Source organism: Fringilla coelebs (assembly GCF_963513975.1).
Source record: "Fringilla coelebs genome assembly, chromosome: 14".
NCBI classification, from domain to species: Eukaryota; Metazoa; Chordata; class Aves; order Passeriformes; family Fringillidae; genus Fringilla; species Fringilla coelebs.
Window position 1 is genome coordinate 8,376,829 of NC_140040.1, and position 20,063 is coordinate 8,396,891.

At 41.7% G+C, this 20,063-nt stretch overlaps 1 protein-coding gene across 2 annotated transcripts in view; it reads left to right on the top strand.

Moving 5' to 3' along the window:
• Positions 1-841: 841 nt before the first annotated feature.
• The window catches only part of CBFB (core-binding factor subunit beta), a 38,639-nt gene continuing 19,417 nt past the window's right edge, over positions 842-20,063 (top strand). For both annotated transcript variants that reach the window (XM_084215442.1, XM_084215441.1), the window contains exons 1-4: positions 842-949; positions 1,169-1,255; positions 5,662-5,778; positions 19,660-19,776. In XM_084215442.1, the coding sequence (XP_084071568.1) occupies positions 872-949; positions 1,169-1,255; positions 5,662-5,778; positions 19,660-19,776 (399 nt within the window). In that variant the 5' untranslated portion in view covers positions 842-871. The remainder of the gene's footprint in view (positions 950-1,168; positions 1,256-5,661; positions 5,779-19,659; positions 19,777-20,063) is intronic.

Genomic DNA, 20,063 nt, shown 5'->3' on the forward strand with positions numbered 1-20,063 from the left:
GCTCCCCTCGGGAACGGGCCCCCGCCTCGGGCAGTGCGGCTGGGCGGGCGGAGGGACTGACCGATGGACGCACCGCGTGTGGGGCGGCAGCCGGACAGCGCGCTGGCTCCTGTCAGCGGCGGGCTCCGCGACCACCCTTGGGCTCCTCCAGCCTTCACGCTGGCCCGGGGGACGGAGCCAGACGAGGAGGTGCGAGGCCAGCGCTGTCCCTTCCGACCTGCCCCATCCTCCCCGCCACCGAGGCGGGGGAGGCGGCGCGGCCACCGCCTGCTCCCCACCCGAGCGGGCCGGCGGAGCAGGTGCGGGGTCCCTGCTGTGAGGGGAGCGCTCCCCATCGCCACCGGGGCGCGGGGGGCGGCCGATCCCTGCCCGCCGCAGTGCCGGGGCTGCTCCCCTCGCAGCGGGGAGGCGGAAAGCGCCGAGCCGCGGTGACGGGGGGAGCGGTGACGGGGGAGCGAGCACGGCGGCCCCGCTGCGGCCGAGACAGCGCCCGGCCGAGGGACGCGGAGGGGGCTCTGAGTCACCCCTCGCCCGCTTCCCGCCTCGCGCGGCGCATGCGCGGCGGCGGCGGCGGAGTTGTGAATGGCGCGGCTGTTCGGCCGAGTTTACGAGCCGGGAGGAAGTCGGAGGGGAGGGAGCGGGCTGGGGGCGGGAGCGGGCGGCGGCGGCAGCGGCAGCATCGAGCTCCGGCGGCGGCTGCGGCTGCTCTGCGTGCGCCGCGGGAGGAGGAGGGACGGGAGGAGGGAAGGGGGGGCGCCGCCGGCGGGGGCTAACAAAGGGCGAGGCGAGCGCTGGGGCTGGGACAGCGCGGGGCGGGCGGGAGGGAGGGAGGGAAGGAAGGAGGGCAGCCGGCGGCGGCGGCCCCACCACCATGCCGCGGGTTGTCCCCGACCAGCGGAGCAAGTTCGAGAACGAAGAGTTCTTCAGGAAGCTGAGCCGCGAGTGCGAGGTAAGGTGGCGGTGGCGGCGGGGCTCCCCCTTCTCTCCCTCCCTCCGCCCGCCGTAGGGAAAGTTTCCGCGGGCCGCGGAGGGGCTGGGGCAGCCCCGCACCTCCTCTCAGCTGCGGCGGGAGCCGAGCCGGCGGCGCGGGGAGGCGCAGTCAGTGCGCTCCGCTGCCCCCTTATCGCCGGGATTGGCCCCTCCTGATTGCGCGCCCTGTTCCCCGCAGATTAAATACACCGGCTTCAGGGACCGGCCGCACGAGGAGAGGCAGGCCCGCTTCCAGAACGCCTGCCGCGACGGCCGCTCCGAGATCGTAAGTGGCGCCGCGCTCCCCTCGGTGCCCACCGGGCCGGGCCGCGCTGGGCTCGTGAAATAAAAGTTTGGGTGAAGCCGTCGGGGCAGCGAGCGCTGCGCGGTGCCCAAGCCCGAAGGCTCGGGGCCGGGACGGTGCCTGGGGCCGGTGGGGGCCGCGCCGCGAAGGAGAGTTTTCCTTAGGGAGGGGAATGACATCGGCTGCCTTTGAAACGCCGAGGGAAAGGAGGTTTTGGTGAACAGGCGGCATTCCTGTCCGCCTTGGAAAGAGCGCTTTTTCAGTCGGAGGTGTCGGCTCGCTCCCGAGCGGGGACAGGGTTGTCCGGCGCGCCGGGGTGACAGGGAAGGAAGGAGAACGCCCGGCAGTGAGAACGGGCTGCGCTCCTTCCCTGGACACGTGCTACAGCTACGAGCTGCTTATTTCAATGTTCAGCTTTTTTTTTTTCTTTTCTTTTCTCCTTTTTTTTTTTTTTTTTTTTTTTCCTCTTTCCGGAAACAGTAGCTTTGAGAAATGAGTAACATTGTTCAGAAGGCGCTTGCTTAAAGTCCTGAGCGAGCTGTTTGATGTATTTGTGAACTAAATCAAACGCTTTTAAAATTAGGCTTTGAAACTTGCAACTTCAGCTCCGTTTTTTTCATTCATTGAGGTTAGTTACAGACTACTGTCACCCTCTGAAATAAGAAGTGAGGTGAAGTATGGCTCAGAGTAATCAAGAACTGACTATTTCCTGGTTTGATTTCTGCTCTAGGTTGCTTCTATAGAATTAGTATTCCATAGCATGTTAAATTTGTAACTCTACTATTCAAATGCAGAAGTAACCTCTTTTTCATTTACAGTGTATAGTGAAAGATAAGGTAAAATAGAAAATAAACCCCACTTCGGCCAAGTTTGCTTTTATGAACATTCTTTAATTTCACGTGGTATACATACTGCTAGTCAGTTCACAATGAAATTATTCTTATGCACAATGCCATTACTCTTATGCATATGCAAAAATACTTGAATACCAATTACTATAACTGATCTCCTTTTGCTTTTGTCAGTAAAATACACACTCAAGAACATGGTTACCTTTTACTGAATAACTTTATTTTAGCTAAATCTTATCCCTGCTTGTTATATCTTGTTTTAGAACCTGTAATATTATTTTACAAGAGGCCTCCTGTAGACAGGTTTTTAATTTTCCTATTTTTTTTACGTTCATTTTTCTTTGTGCATGTTTGTTTCCTTTAAGAAAACACCAGGGAAACAATGGGTAGGTAAGGAAGACATAGTTTGCTAGCATTGGAAGTTCCTGTACAGGTGAAAGTGCATAATATACCTGAATCCCTGCCTAAAAAAAAAAAAAAGCCCATGTAGCTTATAACTAGCTTTCTAATGCAGCCTGTGCAGTTATTTATATAAATGGGAAATTGCTGTAGTTCCACCTTTGTACTTCTGTGCCTGCTGCTGCCTTTTTTTGCCAGAACTTCATCCCTTGGAAGCAAGCAGTGATGCATGTTCTACATATTTTCACTCTACTTAATTATAAAATGGGCTCTATATTTCTTCATCTGAAACATCTGGTTTTGTTTTGTGAACAGGGCATGAGTAGTCAGGTTTATTTAGAAATGTAGTGTATGTAATGACTGACGTTAAAAAGAGCTAGTAATTTTACTTCTTTTTTTTGGTCTTGAATGTTTTTCCAGACATCAAGGATTTATTCTTTTATCTCCAAAGGGAGCCTTTGCAAATGACCTTACATATTTTGAAGCAGAAAAAAAAAAACAGAGAACAGCTCAGGGATTTAATGTAGAACCGGCAGTAAGTTGTTGGCTACGTGTGTCAAATAGCTCTTGATTGAATAAAGGAAATAATTAGTAATATTTCTGAGAAGTAAATGTGAAGTGTATTAAATAAGATTTCATGTTTACTGGCAATGCTTTGATAACTTAAATAGCCTCATGTGTTTGGTTTGCTTTGGAAGGTACTTGTATTTACGTTGTCTGTGTGTGGGTCAGGGCGCCCTTGTAGTACCTGATAAGCTTTTCACAAAATTGTGACATAAATGTCTGATAGCTTCTCAGACTGGTCTTTAAAAGGTTCTGCAGACAAAAAAAGTTTTCTTACTTTGAAGTATAAAAGTAAGTTAGTGGTGTGATTTTTTTTTTTTAATCATTGTTGTTATTTTTTATTTGATTAATTTGTTATTTGGTGGAAATTAATGGTTTCCACATAGTCTTATGTGGCTATTAGCAGTACTGTTCTTGAGTTTTTCAGTTTTGACCTATGATTTGATTTAAGAAGCATATGGGTTCTTTAACTGGATGGTTTTGTCTCTTCAAAGGGACGGAACAGGCTTCAAAAATCCAGAGAACAAATATCTACATAGCTTTTCATGGTTTAAATGGTGCCTGCCTGACTGTATGAGGATGTGGAATTTGTGTACTTTTTTATCTTCTTTTCTCTGATATTTTCCCCCTGTTTTCATGGCCCTCTAGCACACATTGGGGGTGGAAGCAGGAAGGCATGGGCACTTCACTGTCTTGCTGGGTTTCCCAGAAAGCAAGTACAGTTCTTCTGACCCAGTACCCAGAACTGGACTGGTCCATAGGGCTTCAGTTGTCAGCTGGTTTACTCTCAAAGATGTCACTCCTTGATATTTTAAATGTATAAATTAAGGAGTATAAAACACATATTTACTCAAGATGCTCAGAGGTAGGAAAACAGTTCTTGAGCAGACTAAGTGGTGAAGACTCAGAGTCACAAATATTTGGAGACAGGTACATTTTCTTTTGTTGATACTAAATAGCATCCCTTGCTAAAGCAAAGGGATAATAGGAGGTAGTGAGCCTGATAGTAGTGGTCTGCAGCTCTGACAGATTTGATGCCTCCTGTTTGTGCAAGTGTATCCTTGATGAAACTTCTGTTGCATGGATTGAAATGTTTGTCTTTGCAAACAAGTATTAATGCACCAATACAGTATTCTTCTGCCATTACTAGGACTGATTTGTTAATTTCAATGACATTGAGGATGTGCTTACAGGAGACAAAACAAGCAAACAAAAACAAGAACAAAAATTTTAAAATCTGTTTTTACGAATAGCCTGGAACCAAAACTGATTGCAGAGCATTAGTCTCCCTTGGTGGAGGGGGGAAGAGCCAAGACAAAGCACTTCTACTTTCAAAATGGGAGGTATTAATCCTGTGACAATGTTGCAGTCCATGACTGGAACTATCTTAAATAACATGTAGCTATAGTGTCATAGGTAGCAGTACAGTTATACCATGAAGTGGCAGAATTCTGGGTTGCTTGAAAGAAATCTGCTTGTCAGGAAATTCCAACTGTTAAAGTAGTAGTTGTATAGCTTTTAAGAAAAACTATATTCTAGATTCATGACCATTTAAATCTAAGTGATCATGGTAATAAATCCTGTTGTTTGATTGCAACAAATTGTGTTTAACCCTGGGATTTTGATAGGAGTGATGTGCTGTGAGCCTGTGTGAGTATGCACATGCTTACGGGACGGCATGCTCACCTGTACCAATATACTGTGAACCTGACTTCTGCTTGCAAACATAGTTTTTTATTTCATGTCTAGGAATTGCTGTACTCATCATTGCTTGGAGTTAAGATATATTAACAAATACAGGGAGTTTATAAAGAAAACTGAATCCCATTTTCATTTGAAATTGTAGAAAATTCTTTGCTTGAAAACAATATGTGCTTTTCCTAATGGGTTTAAGCCAGTCCCATTAATGATTTTGCAAAGGGCTGCAGCTGAGAGGAATTCCTACAGTTGCCTTTTCTCACTGACACAGCATCTGCTGATCTGGGTATCACTGGTGTCTTAATGTGGCACAAGGACTTTGTCCTGTGCAGCTTGATTGAACTGTGTATTGATGCTGCATGCCAGTAGATGATAAAAGAGGAATATTTATCCTTCAGTTAAGTGTCTGTCTAGCTATAATTAGATTGTGAAAGGAAACAAATCCTTTTCTTTAAAAAAAGTTGTCCTTAGTAATGGCTCTAAGGAGTTGATTTTCCTTCAGCAGTACTTCTTTTAGAGATAGGCAGCCTCTTTGAAAAGCATGGGCAGTTTTTAACGTTGCAGGTACTAAGTTGGTGCAGGGTATCCAGACAGAACTGAAAGGACAGATTCTAATGTCAGCAAAACTGATTTGAAAGAAGTATTGATTCCATGTTGTATTTTATATCCGAAGCAGCCAATGGCAAATGTTGTCAAAATGGAATCAGATGTTTGTAACTTAATACTTAAGAAAAATGATGAGTGCATGTTTTTGACTTTAAGTATTCTCTATGCTGCCTGGCTTAAGACATAAACTGATGTAAAAATAAATGACTGCCTGCATAATTTATGTAATGTCTTGCTCCCTGATCCTGTTTGTATTGATTTTTCTAAAAGGCTTTTGTGGCCACAGGAACCAATCTGTCTCTCCAGTTTTTTCCGGCCAGCTGGCAGGGGGAGCAGCGACAGACACCGACCCGGGAATATGTTGACTTTGAAAGAGAAGGAGGCAAGGTAAGGAGGCAATTGTTGAAACTGAAAGAAATTTTTTTGTTGTGCTTATGGTCTTACTGCAGTAGACTGCAGGTATGATGTGAGATTTCTAATATTTCACACCTCCATGCAGGTAGGTAGTGATGTGAGTACAAGTGAAAGATGGTAAGAGAAAATATTGCTTTGTTTTAAAGCATGTTGATGTTTAGGCAAATGGAAGAATTGGGAAACGTGGGCAGTACTGGTGGCTTTGCATTATTTTGAAAAAGAGAAATATTTCTACTGTCGTGCTATGATAAAATTTTGGGGAACAGTTTAAATTTGGTGTTTGTAGGTGCTTCTAAAGAAATTAGACTTTGGCCAATGAATTGTGGTTGACTAATGAAAATTTGCACTTTCAGCAGGTTATTTCACTGTGTCTTTGGCTGCCAGTTGGTACAGCAAGCAGTCAGTGTGCTCTAAGTGGAATGAATCTTTTTCTCAGTTTCACCATCAGCTACAATACAGAAGCAGCATCACCACTTTCAGAATTGATTTCTGAATCTTTTTTCTGAGGTGGTTGTCCCATAGGCTGATACTGAAAGCTCAAATTCCCTAGTGGCAGTGATGATTACTGTGAGGCTGTATTAGATTTAAAGTCAGAAACCTTGCTTAGTCTCATCAGAACAAAGTTACTGAAATCACCTACAGCTGGTTTGGTTTTACAGGGAAAACACACCTTTAAAATATAGATGCTGTCTCTTATCTGTGCTCCTGTGGGTGCTTTGGGACTGATCCAAAGATCACTGAATTCAGTAGGAGACTTTCTTCAGAACTTTCTTCAGTGGGTGTATAACAGCACTTAAGCCCTCATAGTTTCTCTGTTTCAGGCTAATTTTTGTGTATTTTTTTTATTTTAAAAAACTTTTAATGGACTACAAAATCCTTCCTTTTGCCTAATTTTTTTTTACCTACCCTTGTAACAAGAAACAGCTAATGCTACCAAACCTACCAGGCTCGAGGAAATATTTGAAGCATATTCAGGTTTAATGGCATATTGGGTCTTTTAAATGCTGCTAGGTGGAAGATAAATATTTCCTATAGTGGGAAAACTTGATTGGAAGAAAAAAAAATTCCTGAGGGCAGTTATGGTATGTGGAATTCAAGTTAATGAGTTTTTTTGGAAAAAAATTGTTTTCCATTTAGTCCTGTGAGGCTTGCAGAAATTTGACAAATTGGGGGAGAAGTGAAGTTGGCTGTCTGGGTACTGACTGCTTTGCTAAGGAAACTGAATTGAATCTGGCTCTTACTGAAAAATATTGATTCTGGCTCACAATTGAATGAGGAATTTTTCTTGTAATGTGTAAGAAGACTGAAGTCTCTCTTCTTGCCAGTTCAAAACTAATTTTATTTACTCCCATGATTTTTTTTTAACTTTGTTTTCTCTGAATGAATTCTTAAAGTACTGAACTACTTCATCCATTTTCTTGTGTTGTCTTAATCATGTAAGAGCATGGTAGGTATGCTGGATATTAAAATAGAACATGAGCCTCATTAATGAATGCCACTCCTTCTTTTATGTGTGTTTACAGTAAATTCTAAACTGCTTCACTGAAATGTTTAGAAGAATTCCTCTGAATGAGGCTAGAGGTGGACAGAGAGATAAATGGGAATAATGCTATGTGCTGGTATGAGCAAATCACAAATTCACTGTTGTAATCAGCCCTTACTTGTGTAAATCACTGTGCTCTGCACAGAATTAAACTGCTCTGAAAGTCAGCCACTCCCATGATTGGAGCAGAGGAATGAGCAGTGGGAGAGTGTTTTATGTTATCAACGGAAACAGTTCAAGCCTTTCATATGAATTGTCTGAGATTGTTCTCTCTAGATTTTTGTCATTTGGCTTAATTAAGAATTTCTTTCACAGGCTTCAGCAGTCTCTTAAAACCATGTGATTTTTGTAGCTCTGTGCAACATTGTTTTATGAGCTTTGATTCTTGAGGCAGTGCATAATGTGTGTTTGTTCATCACTGGATTTATGCCAGTAAGGCATGTTTTTAATTATATGAATAAAAAAAGGCTAAGGGGGAAGCTGTCAGTTAATAATTATCTTAAGCATTGGTTTGAGATCTAGAATGTAGATAAACTTACCAACATTAGAATATTTTTATTCTGGAATTCTGCTTCGGTGTTTGGCTAAACAATGATGGCCCAAAATAGTTTATCCAGATTTGAAGTATGTCACTATTGTGCTAAAGCAGTTTTGTACACAGATTGACAAAGCTACCAGTGCAGCATCTGCTAGAATTGCTGCTTAAGTGATTGAATTTTAGAAAGAGCAACACTCTTGTGAAAGTTGGGATTCTGCAAATACATACTTCATAGGCTTGAGGTTTTTCAATCTGGTATTTCTTAACTGAGGGGATTTTTTTTATATGCTTAATTTGCCTTTTAATTTGATGCATCTGATGTTCACAATGGGTGGGTAGGTCTCTGGTGGATACCCTGTCTTCATTAATCCAAAAATTGGATGGCTCACTGTACGCTTAATGTTTCTGCTCATTTTAAACTCAAGTTTAAATTTTTTTTTTGAGGTAGCTTTAACATTCTGCGCTGCCTTTGACCTGCAGCAAATTAAATTGTGTATTTGAGCAATTTTTCAGGTTTGTCATAGCAGAAGAAAAAGCAGCACTAAAAATAGGTCCCTAGATGATAAAAATGATGGAACGCTGTATTTCATTGGGATTGTGGGTGTGTGTGAGGTGTGTCAGATGCAGTGTGTCCTGTTTCTGGGGAGTTGAACCATACCAAGGCTTTCTGATCATCTGTGTTGTTAGCTAATGTCCAGAGTGTTTTTATTTGGTTTTTTGGTAAAGAATAAATGAATAGATGTTAAGAAATCGAAAGATAGGCAGTTTAGTAGTCTAATGTATTGCCTGAAATATTAGTTGATGAAACCTTGCAATTAAATGGAGAGCTTTATTTTCCCCTTGGTTTTCTGATATCATTAATGACTTAGGCTAGTTTTATTGTGATGAGTGAAATTCTGTGATTTTTATTTTTATTTGTACTGATGATATATGAACTTAAGGCTGAGTTGTGTATGGACTTCAGCACTTCTTAAAATCTAATATTTTTCGAAGTCTCTTTGTTTTGTTAAGAACTGTCTGGTCAACTTTTGTCGCTGTAGGACACGAAAGAACGCACACACGCACCGTTCTCCAGGTGAGAAGGAAAAGAGGGCGTTTATTTTCTGACTCTATAATTTATAGTTTTACAAAGGTAACAGTGGATTGGAGGATGACAGTGCTACCTCTCCACAGACACTGGTTTAACCAACAGTCCGTCAACTGTGTCTGTTTTTCACAAGAATGTAAATTATGAGTTGTTTACAAGAAAGTGTGTGAGAAAGTTCTTTACAAGAATGTCAATATTAGAAAGCTTTTCTAGAAATCTCAAAAACTTAAGGTAACAAACTTTCTTTACGTGATTCATTTTGTATACTTCTTAGAGTAAGATAATGTCCCCAGTTTTCATTTCTTATTCAAGATGTTTCTATAGCTCCACTCTTTCTTACTTGAAAGAACATTAGTTCTCAGATTTTCTTTTTCACTGTTTAAATACCAGTCACTGATGAAGTCTGTGAAGTTGTTTTACTTCCCCTCCCCTTTATAATAAAATTCTCCATCTCATTCTAGTGCAGCTTTACTTCCTGTCTGTTTTTTGGTGGCAGCTGCTCGTAAAGCAGAGTCTTCCACACGGGTTTATTTCACTCTAATACACCATGAACTCTGCAGCTTTGGAGGAGAGCACATCAGACATGATTTAAATTGATTCAGAGTGCCTGCTGTGCCACATGTGATGTGGCTAGGATTTCTGCTCATTAACCATTAACTTTGTTCTAGCCATAACTAAAGATTTTCAGTTTTCTTCCTAAAGATGCTGATTTTCTACTTGCACAGTTTTTTGTCAAAACTAGATTTTATTTTGCTCTGAGTTGGTGTTAACTGCTTGGATGAATCTTTAAAAAAATGAATCTTTATGCTGCATGTGTTACAGCAGAAACAGAAGTGTAATGAGAAATAGTTTTTATTAAAATGCAACACCTATTCAAATGGCAGCCAATAGAACCAACATTCCACTTTTCCTGAGCACCTTAAACAATTGTTAGCCTCCTACTCATACCTTTTTGGGTGTGTGATGACCCCAAAACCTTGTGGTAGCTGGGAGAGGTTCTTCTGTGAGGAGCAGCAGGTGGTCAGGGGAGGGACATCAGCTGCTGGGCTGTCTGTGTGCTCAGAGCCTTCGAGGTACTTTTGCCTGTTCCAGCCAAGGGAAGAGGTCTTGTCCTGATGAAACCCACATCAGTGTTCTTGCTTTTGATCTTTCTCAGGCTTTTCTGTGAGCCTTAAACAAGGAGGTCAGTGTGTGGTTATTCTCATAGCAGACAAATGGGTTTGGTGGTGTATCCAGTTTGTACCCAGCCTGGCTAAACAGCTTCATTTCCACCTCCTCCCTTGGAGCTGCTTGGTGGGAGTCCTGTAAAGGCTTTGTGAATGAGAAGAATCCACTTTTCTTGATGATCCCCTTGATCAGTTTTCATCCAGGATCATCTATATGGTTTGAGTAAAATACTGCTTTTCTATAGATGCTTGTGATTCTAGAATTTATTATTATGCTTAAGAGTCCTTTAGCTGACAGAGACTTCCCTGTTTCTTTTCTTTCTAGTTTTTTTTTCCCAGCAACATCCTTTGTTTATGCTCCTTAACCCATTTTTGCTTTAGACGAGAGTGAAACTTTTTCTCATTTTTTTGCCTATATACTTGAAAGTGCTCTTCATTATGAGCTGCTGTTGTATAGAGGAGAGCTGTTTAATCCAAACTCTGTCTGAAGCCACAGTCATAGTGTACCTGTGCTTGTTCACTTGACCTCACAGTTAGGACATGGCTCTCTGTGCATACAGTTTATACACTATGAACAGTTAGGGCTTGGATTTTGGGGAGAGATCTTTAGAGGATGTAGACTGGACACGTTGTCCTGGCAGGCAGCCCCTGGCTGGGTTTGCACAGTTGTTCCTGCAGAGTGATTTATCCTCAGTGCCCTCCTCCACTGGAGTGTGAGTCACCCCAGGCACCTCTCATGTGACAAGGACCACAGCCTTTCCCCTGGAATCCTTTCACCCCCCAGTCCTCCAAAATCCTGTTGGGACTGCCCACAGGCTGGTCCCTGTGACAGTGCAGGCAGTGACGATGCCATTTTGAAACAATCCTTGGGAGCAGTGCTTGCAGCACGGCTGTGGAAGTACTTAAGGGCTGCTGTCAGTAAACCTGCTTCTGCTTAGCCTTTGTGATGTATTCTAAAAGCAGTTATTCAGTCATACCACCTTGAACTCTTTCCAGTGGCTTAAATGCACTCGTTTGAGTTGTACAGACAAGATTTCAAATATACCCATGTCATCATCCTAAAGTTTCCCAGAAGAGGAACAAAATTGGAGTTAGTGAGCTAAATTTTGCATTTGGGAAGCAGCTATATATAAGGACAGATGAGTGGTGTGTGGATGAAAGCAGTACTTGAGATCTCTGCAGCATAGTTGCTGGAAGAAGTCCAGACATTTAGATTGTTGAATTCTCTTGTTTGCATATCAGTCTCCACTTACTAAGGAAAGTTGCTAATATTATGCTTCTTTCCTCTTCTTCTAAATGAATGAGAAAAGTAAGAGAGTCATTGTTGAGAATGTCTGCTTCTTTCTGAAAAATCACTTAATAATTCATATTAAAAATAAGAAAAATTCAATAAGATGATGAAACATTTGCTTCAAGAAACTGTCATTTTCTGAAAGCCACTGAAATGGTTCTTCAAGCTTTATTGTCCAAAGCACAAGTAGTGAAATGAGCCCATTAGCTTGCATAATTGCAAGTTTGATGTTACTCTGTTAAGGACAATTTCCAGTCATTGCTAAGGATGTTCTCTGCAGAAGTTGATAGTTTTCTACAGAATAATTATGACACTGTGCAATTTTATTGAATGATGAAAGCTGAATAGTTGTTATAGTATACAAAAGACAAAAAGCTACTAACGTTATTTTAAGCTTTGATGCAGCACTACTTGTTGAGCAAATGTTTGAACAGTTTTTTCCAGACTTGAATCCTGCTTCAGGGGAAGGGTGAGGCTGTTGAAGTGCTCAAGAAGGCAATGAAAGCTAAAGGGTAGAGGAAACAGCTTTTCTTGCCCCTCTCTTACTTGTGTCAGGGTCAGTTCCTGGATGTTTTTATTACTAGCTTGCCCATATTGTCAAAATCAGCTAACTTCTTTTTTGTACAGTTGAGTATATTTGCATTATATGTTTTGAATTTTCAGTCCAAAAGCAGAGGATTAGCAGGCTGTTTATTTGTACCCAGGCAGCGTGGTGGGCAGGTGATGTGTTTTAGATAAACCTCTCTTTCTAATCCTCTGTTGCAGTTGCTAGTTGTAACTGATTTTTGCTCTATGATTTTCTGACAGCTTGAAAAGAACAAATTTCACAACCAATTTTGAAATTTGTCTGGAAAATATTCTGTCAACGTGGCAGAAAACTGTGTGTGTGTTAGTTACTGGGTTTGTGAGCAGAGGCATGTATGTGTACTTGGAGCAGCAAAACCAGCAGCAATCTCCTGGCAATATTTTGCTGCAAAAGCGTTATTCTTTTTAATTGTTGCAAGAAAAAATGGGTCTTTTTAAAATGCATGCCCTCTCCATTAAAAGGGAGTGTAGATTTAAAATCCAACCATCTCTCTCATGCAGAGTCTAGTGTAAAGATAGGCTGATAAAAGACCCTGTAAAGTTTCACAGGGGAAAACCCCAGCATATATTTGTCTTTCAGATTTTTCTTGTTATGCTCCTTGCATTTTTGCTGATTTTCAGTTCCAGCTCTGTGGTTGGTTTTGTGTTTTGAAGGCAAATGGATAGAGCCTGAGCATGACATGCATTTCTCTTTGGGAGTCCCTTCTGTAGTGACAATGTGAAAACTAGAAGCCATCTTTTTGCTTTGTATCGGGGCTTTTTTGGTGGTTTTGGTCAAGTCTGGTTCATGTTTTCTGCTTAGTTGAGAAATTGCAGTATTTTGGAATGGTGAACTGTATCTGGAGACTTGGTTATTAGTTGATGAGTACAATTTCTGTGCAGTAGCATTTTAGTATTTTTTTATCTGATCTTCTAAGTATACGTACTGACCAGTGATCTTAATCCAGGAATAAAATGTTCCACAGATTTTAATCACATTTGTCCTGACATCCTTACTGCTTCATATCTGTTCTTACTTATAGACTTGGTTTTTTAGTTAAGTGAAATAGCAACCTGCATAATTTAATGAAACATTGATCTGCTTTCGAAAAGGAGTCATGATTACATAGTTGAGCTAACTATGCAGAAAAAAAACCAACAAATGCAACCAACCAAAAAACCATAAAAATACCAGGTTTTCTACAAGGGACTTGTAAATTCTGACTCTCCAGTAAGGTTAGGAAAATTCTTCAGCTATTCCTTTTTTTGACGTTTTAGAAACCAAACCCCCCCAGTGTAGTGTTTCAGTAGTGCACAAAGCATGCTGAGAGAGGTTTTGTCACAGCTTTGGTATTACTTACAAAGATATTTTTGAAATGAGTGTGTACATGAGTATTTCTGCTACATAGAATTGTAAAAATGGACTATGTTGCATCTCAGTGTTTACTGATATTTGTAGTAAAACCTGGTGACTTACATAAACATATTTGAAAATTGAACAAAGTAATATCTGACCATCAGGTTTTGCTATGAAGTTGAAAATTGTATTATGTTCTGAGGCGTTTTTCTGGTTCTGAATTGGAGTGCATTCTTTCTTCAGCTGCAAGTGAAACGTCTGTGTGTGGTCACAGGGAAGCAGAGCTGGAGGAACAGGTCCCAGGCAGAGAAAGGGGGAGCTGGGCTCAAGGAGGTGTCCCTGGGCAGGGCTCCTGCCCTGGCCAGCGCTGTCCCAGGAGTCCCACCTTGGCAGCTGCTCAGGAAACAGCACGGGCCTGGTGGTGGTGGTGTGGTACAGCTGTGCCATGGGTGCCACCCTTGAGGAACTTGAGGCTGTATTCATCTTGAAAGCCACAACTGGGTCATTTATGCACAAGTGTTTAGGAAAGGCTCCTGTTTGGTCAGAAAGTATCAATTCCCATACATTTTTGCAGAAGAGTGTAAGGCTTGAATTTTAACAAAACCTCTTTCTCATATAATGGAAGAAATTCCAACATGTAGCTTTTAAAATAGAAGATGTTTTCTTTGTGTGTTTGAAGAAAGAATAATATGTTTTAAGGGATAAGACAGAAAGATTGATACAAATTAAAAGCACTAAAAAGTTTTATTTTACTCATAGTCACTTTCTAAATGGGCTTAGTTTCAGCTGTTTCTATTTATGTTTCATTCCAGTTTAAATTATGTTGCAAGGCTAGCGAATGGGAGTCAAACTTTGGAAGTCAGATAAATAATGTAAACTCTATTCATGACTTGGTTCCTTGTCATTAGTTTCTTGTAAACCAATGATCAATATCTGAAAGAGTAGTGTGAAGCCTTGCATGAAGTTATCAGCTTTTGCTGTGACTTCAGTTGGTGTTCTACTAGTGAAGTTACTGTTCTGTTTTGTTCCCCAAATAGCTGAGGATTTTAGTGTATACGTCCTGTTGCAAAGTTTCAGAAAAGCTTTTTTTGCTTTTTTCTCCTTTTTTTTTGCATTTCATGGATTCCTTCCTCTCTCATGCTTTGCCCCCTCTTTGAAACCCAGGCTGGAGACCCTTCTCTGTGATATGAAAATGAGTTTTTGTATTTTGCGGGGAACACAGGGGTGGGATTGATGCAACTTCACCTTTCAGAGCAGTCGTGCCACGTCTCTGTGGCAAGATCACAGCATTTTAATTATGAAACTGTATAAATTATCATATACTGTTGCTGTTAAAGGAAACAGTTAAATACATAATTTCTCATTTGAACACTTTGTACAGGTTGTTTCCTTTTCCTTGCTAGTGTATACAGATAATGTCAAGAGAAGCTGAAACGATGAGGTTAGTCTTACCCCATTTAACACTCTTCTTGAAGTAAGTGTTCAGAGCTGTTTCTTTCTTAGTGGTCAGTGTTTCACATATGAAATCACTAGGGAAATGCTGTTTCAGTATTTAAAAGTGGGATATGATTCAGGTGGGATGGATGGACAGATGGGCATGGTTCAGCCAAGGGGGGCAGCCCGTTATGAATGGGCAGATGTGTGTGCGTGATGAGGCACAGGGTGAGTCAGAACTGAGCCTCTTCTGAAAGAATGCATTTTGCTCCAGTGTGCTGGGAAAATGAAAACAGAAGGGAGGAGACTGCGCCACTTCACTGGGGACTGGTGTTTCCTGGGGGGTGAAGTTGATCTCCTCGGTGGTGCTGGCTGTTGAGAGCCTGCTGATTCATTAGTTGGTGGGTGGTGAGAACTGTGTGCAATCGCTGGGGGAGGAAATGGCTGGTTGCTGTAGGAGAAGGAGCATTTTCTGTAACTGCAGGATGTGTGGATGGAGCACACAGATAGCATTCCTCCAGCAGATCAGTTAAATACCCTGCTGGTGTGAGATAAAGGTTTACTAGATGGCTAAAATAGGATGTGAAACCGAGGTTTTTTGTCTTGTGCTAAAATGCAGTAGCTTTTAAAAAAGTAATTAGTTTGGATTTTAAAAGATGAATGAATGGTGTTACAGGAGCCGTGTCCCTGCCTGTTCTTAACAACAGATAACTCGCAGTTAATTGGAGTTGGGGGAGAGGGTTGTTCATTTGAATGCAGATGAAAAGAAACAACAGATTAGTTAAAAGAATACAAAAGGGAAGGTGAGATACACTAAATGCTGAAGGTGTGGCACGGAGGTCTTTGAGAACGAGCCAGCGGGAGGCCGAGGAAGCACAAACACAGCTCAACAACTTAGAGCTCAGCTAAGCCTATTCATGCAGCACCTTCTCAAGTTTGTGTGTGTGTTTACGGTGCTGTTTGTCCTCTGTCCAGATAATCTGCCCTGAGATAAGAGTGTTTGCTCTTGCTGCTTGTTCAGTCAGCAAGCAGAATATTTGTTCTAATACAAAAAGCCTGTTTCCAATGTAAAAGTAGCATGTCTATGTTTCTCATTTAAGAAATTCTAATGCCACTTTGATCTGTAGTAGGAGTTTGAAATGTAAGATTTCATTTGAGATGAAATTAGTTCTCTAATAGCCGCCTGAACAGAAATTCAGCTGCTATAAGCTAGTAAAACTTGCATCTTTCAGTATGTGACATTTTGCTTAGGTCTCCTAGTCTAACAAAGCTTTGGCTGTGCTGGTGTGTGCAAAATGAGAGAGGACTTCCATCCTTCAACATGTGTACAAAGATTCTTAACTTATTTACACAACTGTTCACTGTCAGTGGCAGAAAAACCATGCTTCCTTTGGTTTATAGGATGGACTGTATTCTGAAAAGAGACTGCTGCATAATTTAGCTTTTCCTCTTTTATGTCCCTATAATGATGTTTCTTTATGTAGCATTAAATTTGTCCACTGAATATGAATTTGGTAATTTCCTGACTTCCAGCCTCTCCTCCTTCCTTGTGTTCTGTACTGCTTTTGACCTGTCTCTTGAATTTTACAGCACTGACTGCCAGGCATTATTACAAAAAGTACCCATAGGTGTATGGAGGATTTATAAAACGATTTAAATGCAGGCAATCTTGGGTTAGCATAAAACTTGGAAAGAGTTGTTCCAACAAAGACATATTTTTATCTACTTCTATAATATTAGGAAGAGGGGGAATTTTGTGTCTTTTTAGAAATAATGCAACTTTTGCCCTTGGTCTTCTACCATCACTGTCTTGAGGCAATTTTCAGAGCAGATAATTCAGAAATTTTTTAGAAGACCACTTTGCTGGATTTTGAGGTGCCATAATAGATAATGTGTTCACAGACAGAGCAGTAATTTATTAATAATTCTGTTAAGTTCAGAAGTTGAAAGGGAACCAGTATGGCTTTATCTGAAAAGAAGGAAATATGTGGTTAAACGTTTTTGCCTATAATCTTAGGTGGTTTCCATTTTCCTGAAAGAGGAGAGGGGGGGAAAAGGAGTTTAAATTCTTTTCTCTAAAATAAATTAAGAAGTACCAGTATACATTATTGTGTTTTAATGAGAGAAGAGTTCCTGCATAAGCTCGTGGGGTTTCGAGATGAATGATTACTACGTTTGAATGACTGTGTGGTAATTTCAAAACTCAGAATATCTTGAGAACAAATTCATGCTTTCAGTTGTGAGAAAATGTTTGTTTATCAGAGTTTTGAAGACCTCCTGAATCTGGTGGTGTAAGGCTTCCAGGGCTCTGATTCAGGAGCAAGGGCAGACTGCTTCATCTGGAAAGGTCAGGCTGCGTGCCAGAGGTTCCCTGGCTGCTGTGTCAGCAGCTCAGCTGCTGGCCGGCGTGCTCAGGGCAGATTGGAGGGATCAGGAATCACATCAGCTCTGTCAACTTGTTTCCCCTTTGACTGCTGAAGGCTTTCACAGAATTTGTAGCACTGCTTGGGCTTCCAGGCGATGCATGAGGCATCACTGAGCCCTCAGCAGCTGTGTCTGAACTACCTGCTGTTGCACTGAGGCAGGAAGTTTGTTTGTAAGGCGCTGGCAGCTGCAAGTGACCAAGGCAGTTGAGTGGCCACTGAAATGGGTTAGTGGCACCATAATACTCCTTTTAAAAGAAATAAGCAAAAAGTGTTCCTGGGCAACATTGAAAGCTGGGTCTCAACATCTGTCCTAGGCTCCTGTTGTGGCCAGAAGGATAGGGGAGGTTGAGTGAGAGGTAAACCCTAAGTGAAAGTCAGCAAAGTGCTTGTTTGCTCCTGCAAAACATAACCAGCATTAGAGTACAGGCTTTTTTGTCTTTACAGACCCATGGTTAGCTTATACTGCCTTTTTGTTTCCCCTCTTGAATTATTCTTCATTTGCCTTAGAAGAGAATGACAGTTCTAATAGCCTCGTTTCACTGTCTTTCACTTCTCAACTAATTAAATGCATCTATTAAATGGATGCTGCGTCCTTCATTTGTTTCTTGTGAGATGAATGGGTGAAGACTGTGCTGAAGGGCTGCAGTGTGCTTTGTATGTTTGAGATGTTTAATCTTGAAATGAGGGCTGTGGGAGGTGGTTTCCTGGTAGTCCACATCTTACTCATGGTGGTTCTGACACCTCTGCTCGCAGAGGCTGTTGGCCGGTGGATGTGCCTGGTGTGCTGTCCCCACCGTGTCCTGTCCCCACAAAAGGCTGGGCTGTGGTGACTCGGATGAGCTGTGAGTGCAGGCACAGAAAACCAGGCTGTGCTCTTAGCAGAGAGCCTGCAGTAGAAATACTGGTGGGAAGAAGAGATGCTCGAACAAATAACATTTATTGCTTCATTATTGAGCTGCTGCGTGTTGTACTAATTAAAATGTCTAAAGCTGTTTCACTTCATACCAAAGTGTGATAAGTTTTTAAAATCAGGCTTGGAGATCAAATGTTTTGTTTTCTTTGGCAAATAACATTACTTGTTTGTCAGTTCAATTCATGTTATTTGCTTCCTGTTTTCCACTCATGGGTTGCCTTTCATGTTGTTCAGTGCTTAATTCTGCCAGCACAGCCTTTGCATGAGGGGGGCTTCCCTTCCTCTGTGCCTCCTGGAGCCCTCTCTTTTTTCACTTGAGTGACCTTAGCTGGTAAGTGTGGAACTGAGCAAGCAGGCACAGTGGGGGCGCTTTGAAGTGCGTTATAGTGCTAAACATCAATTAGGCTTTGATGAGGATTTGCCAGAGGATTAATTTAGAACTGTTAGAGAGGCACCGTCTGAAAGTTCCCCTACCTAGCTGAGCCCCAGCTGCTCCTGAAGGCTGAAAAAAAACTCAGATGGATTTGGAATGTCTAAGCAGTCTTGTCAATTACCAATTTCATATTCAGTGGACAAAATCTGAAGTGGGTGCAGGCGTTTGTGTCTCTGGTGATTCAACATGGACAAACTCCTGTCCCGTGAGAGGTTTTGACTTGCCAAGTAGGCTGAAATAACTATTGAAGGTTGATTTTCTAACTTTTTTTTCTTTTCTGTACAATTCAGAAACTGAATTGTTTTGTTTAAGAGGCATATTATGAAGTATAACATGTCAAACTCATTTAGTTTTGTATTTGTTTCTTTTTAAGTTCCCTTGTGGCATCACTTTGTGCACTGTTATCTGGATACAGGGCCTTAAGATCACACGTTATTCTGTGCTGCAGCACAAGGCACAGTGCACGTTGGTGCTGTTCTTGGGTTCTCATCAGCTGGTGTTGCTGCTTTTGAAAAGCCTTTCACACATGCTAGAATTGACACAGGAAGACTTCCTTATTTTTAGCACGATGTATATGTCATGTATTTTACTGAACTCTGAGTAGTTTGTAAATTTGAGGAGGACTGAAACCAGTGTTTGGTCTTTGTTGAAATCACTCATTTATTGGGATAAAATACAGTGTTTCTTGGGACTAGGAAGGAAAATGTGCATTTAACTATTTAGATGTGCTGTAGGATCCTCCCTGACTGGCAGCATGCCCCTTCCTTTGTGACACAAAGGTAAGCTGACAAGAAAAACTCCTGGTTTAACTGCAAGCATAAGAATTCTAACTAAATCCTGGTGCACGCCAGTTTATAAAATGAGAACACAGCTTAAATTTATTCCATCCAGTACAGTAGGCAAAAGTTAAAGCACTCACTTGATTAAAATGAGTTCTTGGAAAGGAAGCAGTAGAAGCTGTTAAATGGAGTCTCATGTTACCAGCTGGTTTGGATGTTCTTCTAAGAATACATATAGAAGCTTCCTGGATCAGTGTTTTCATTGTGCAGGCACATGTGTAAGAGCTTGCAAATTCATAGCATGTGTTTTGCTTTTATTCCAGGTGTACTTGAAGGCACCTATGATTCTCAATGGTGTCTGTGTAATCTGGAAAGGCTGGATAGATCTCCAGAGACTGGATGGTATGGGCTGCCTGGAATTTGATGAAGAGAGAGCGCAGGTAAGGCAGTCTGCCCTTGGCTACTCACGTATTTTTGTTCTTCTGGAGGGAAACACAGTTTTTGCCTTCACTCTGAATACAAACTCCAAGGAAAACTTGCAGTATGGAAGTTCAGAAACATGTGGTTGTAGCAAAACACTACTTTAGCTACATTAGATCAAAATGTTAGGGGCAGGAATAGTTTGTAATTTACAACTTTGAGTGATTTTGCACTGTTACTATGCTACAGAGTAATAAAGTGTTTTAAAACTTTGATTCCTCCAAAATACGAAGAACACTCCTCTATT